The sequence below is a fragment of the Emiliania huxleyi genome, assembly GCF_000372725.1.
Source record: "Emiliania huxleyi CCMP1516 unplaced genomic scaffold EMIHUscaffold_329, whole genome shotgun sequence".
In the NCBI taxonomy this organism is placed as follows: domain Eukaryota; phylum Haptophyta; order Isochrysidales; family Noelaerhabdaceae; genus Emiliania; species Emiliania huxleyi.
The window spans coordinates 32,683-34,166 of NW_005199530.1; the positions used below are offsets into that span (position 1 = coordinate 32,683).

The 1,484-nt window shown below is 74.0% G+C and overlaps 1 protein-coding gene across 1 annotated transcript; it reads right to left on the reverse strand.

The window, feature by feature from the left end:
- Positions 1-15: 15 nt before the first annotated feature.
- EMIHUDRAFT_241310 (hypothetical protein) lies at positions 16-852 on the reverse strand (the record flags this gene model as incomplete). The annotated part of the gene is made up of 1 exon (XM_005773713.1): positions 16-852. A coding segment is annotated over one exon (837 nt), but the record flags the coding sequence as incomplete, so codon positions are not given.
- Between the last annotated feature and the right edge of the window lie 632 nt (positions 853-1,484).

Consider the following 1,484-nt stretch of genomic DNA (forward strand, 5'->3'; position numbering starts at 1 on the left):
GACGCCTCCTCGAACCTTCCGAAGGCGGCAGGGGAGCCAGCCGCCTCCGCGCGGGCCGAAGAGGAGGAAGGTGCCGGCGAGCACCCTTTGAAGCTGGCGCTGGGCCGCCGCGGCGGTCCCTCCCTTCCCCTCGGGCACAAAGGCACACGGCGGGTCCATCTCTCCCCGCGAGGGCGTCTCTGCCCAGCCGCCTTCGGGCAGCCTGCGGGGCGCGTACCAGCGGCTCTCCACCGTGCAGCAAGGCCACCCGGCGACGACCAGCATCGGGCGGTCGACCGACGCAACGGCGCGCGGCGTCGCCAGCCCCGTGCCGAGCGCCAGCGAGAGCAGCCCGCCCGCAGAGTCGCCCCACACCACCACCTGCGCCGGGTCAATGCCGAGCGAGGCGGCGTTGCTGCGCACGTACCTCAGGGCCGCGTTGGCAGAGTCGATGCAGCCGCCGAGGCCGCGGCCGTCCTTGCCCGAGGTGAGCGCATACCCGACCGAGATGCCGACCGCGCCGCGCGCGACCATCCAGCCCAAAGTCCCCGCGCCAAACGCCTTGTCGCCGACGAGAAAGGCGCCGGCGTGGAAGTAGAGGATGCACGGCGCGGGCGAGGTTGGAGCGTCGCGCCCGTCGTACACGTCCATCTCGAGGCCTGGCGAGTACTCGATGGTCGCGGTCGGGCGAGGGACGCCTTCGGCCTCCATCTTTTTGCGGGTGGACCGCCCCCACATCGCGTTGGCGAGACGGACGAGCGGGCGCGTCGCGAGGATGCCCTCGAGCGCCGAGCCGCCAAAGAGAGGGTAGTAGAGGCCAAGCGAGACGACCACTAGCGCCGCGAGGAGCGCTAGCCAGACCCACGAATACATCGGACTGCTGCACGAGTTGTCGGGGGTGCACTTTTTGGAAAGAGAATTCGGCCCCTGTTCACAGCTAGGGACGGCCTCTGCGGCAAAGTCAAACAACCCCACCGTCCCACCTACCTACCTACCACCTACCGCTGCACACCACCGCCGCCGCCGCTCACCGCCGCCGCCCTCCACCTCGCCCACGCCTCCGCCGCCCTCCACCTCCCCCACACCGCCGCCGTTGCCGCTCACGACGCCGCCGCCCTCCACCTCGCCCGCGCCTCCACCGCCCTCCACCTCCCCCACACCGCCGCCGCCGCCGCTCACGCCGCCGGCCGCCCTCCACCTCACCCACGCCGCCGCCACCCTCCACCTCCCCCACACCGCCGCCGCCGCCACTCAGGCCGCCGCCGCCCCGCGCCTCCGCCGCCCTCCACCTCTCCCACACCGCCGCCGCCGCCGCTCACGCCGCCGCCCTCCACCTCACCCACGCCGCCGCCACCCTCCACCTCCCCCACACCGCCGCCGCCGCCACTCAGGCCGCCGCCACTCAGGCCGCCGCCGCCTCCCCCATACCGCCCCCGCCGCCGGTCGCATCGGCCCCGCCCTGCACCTCGCCCACGCCTCCGCCTCCCTCCACCTCCCCACACCAC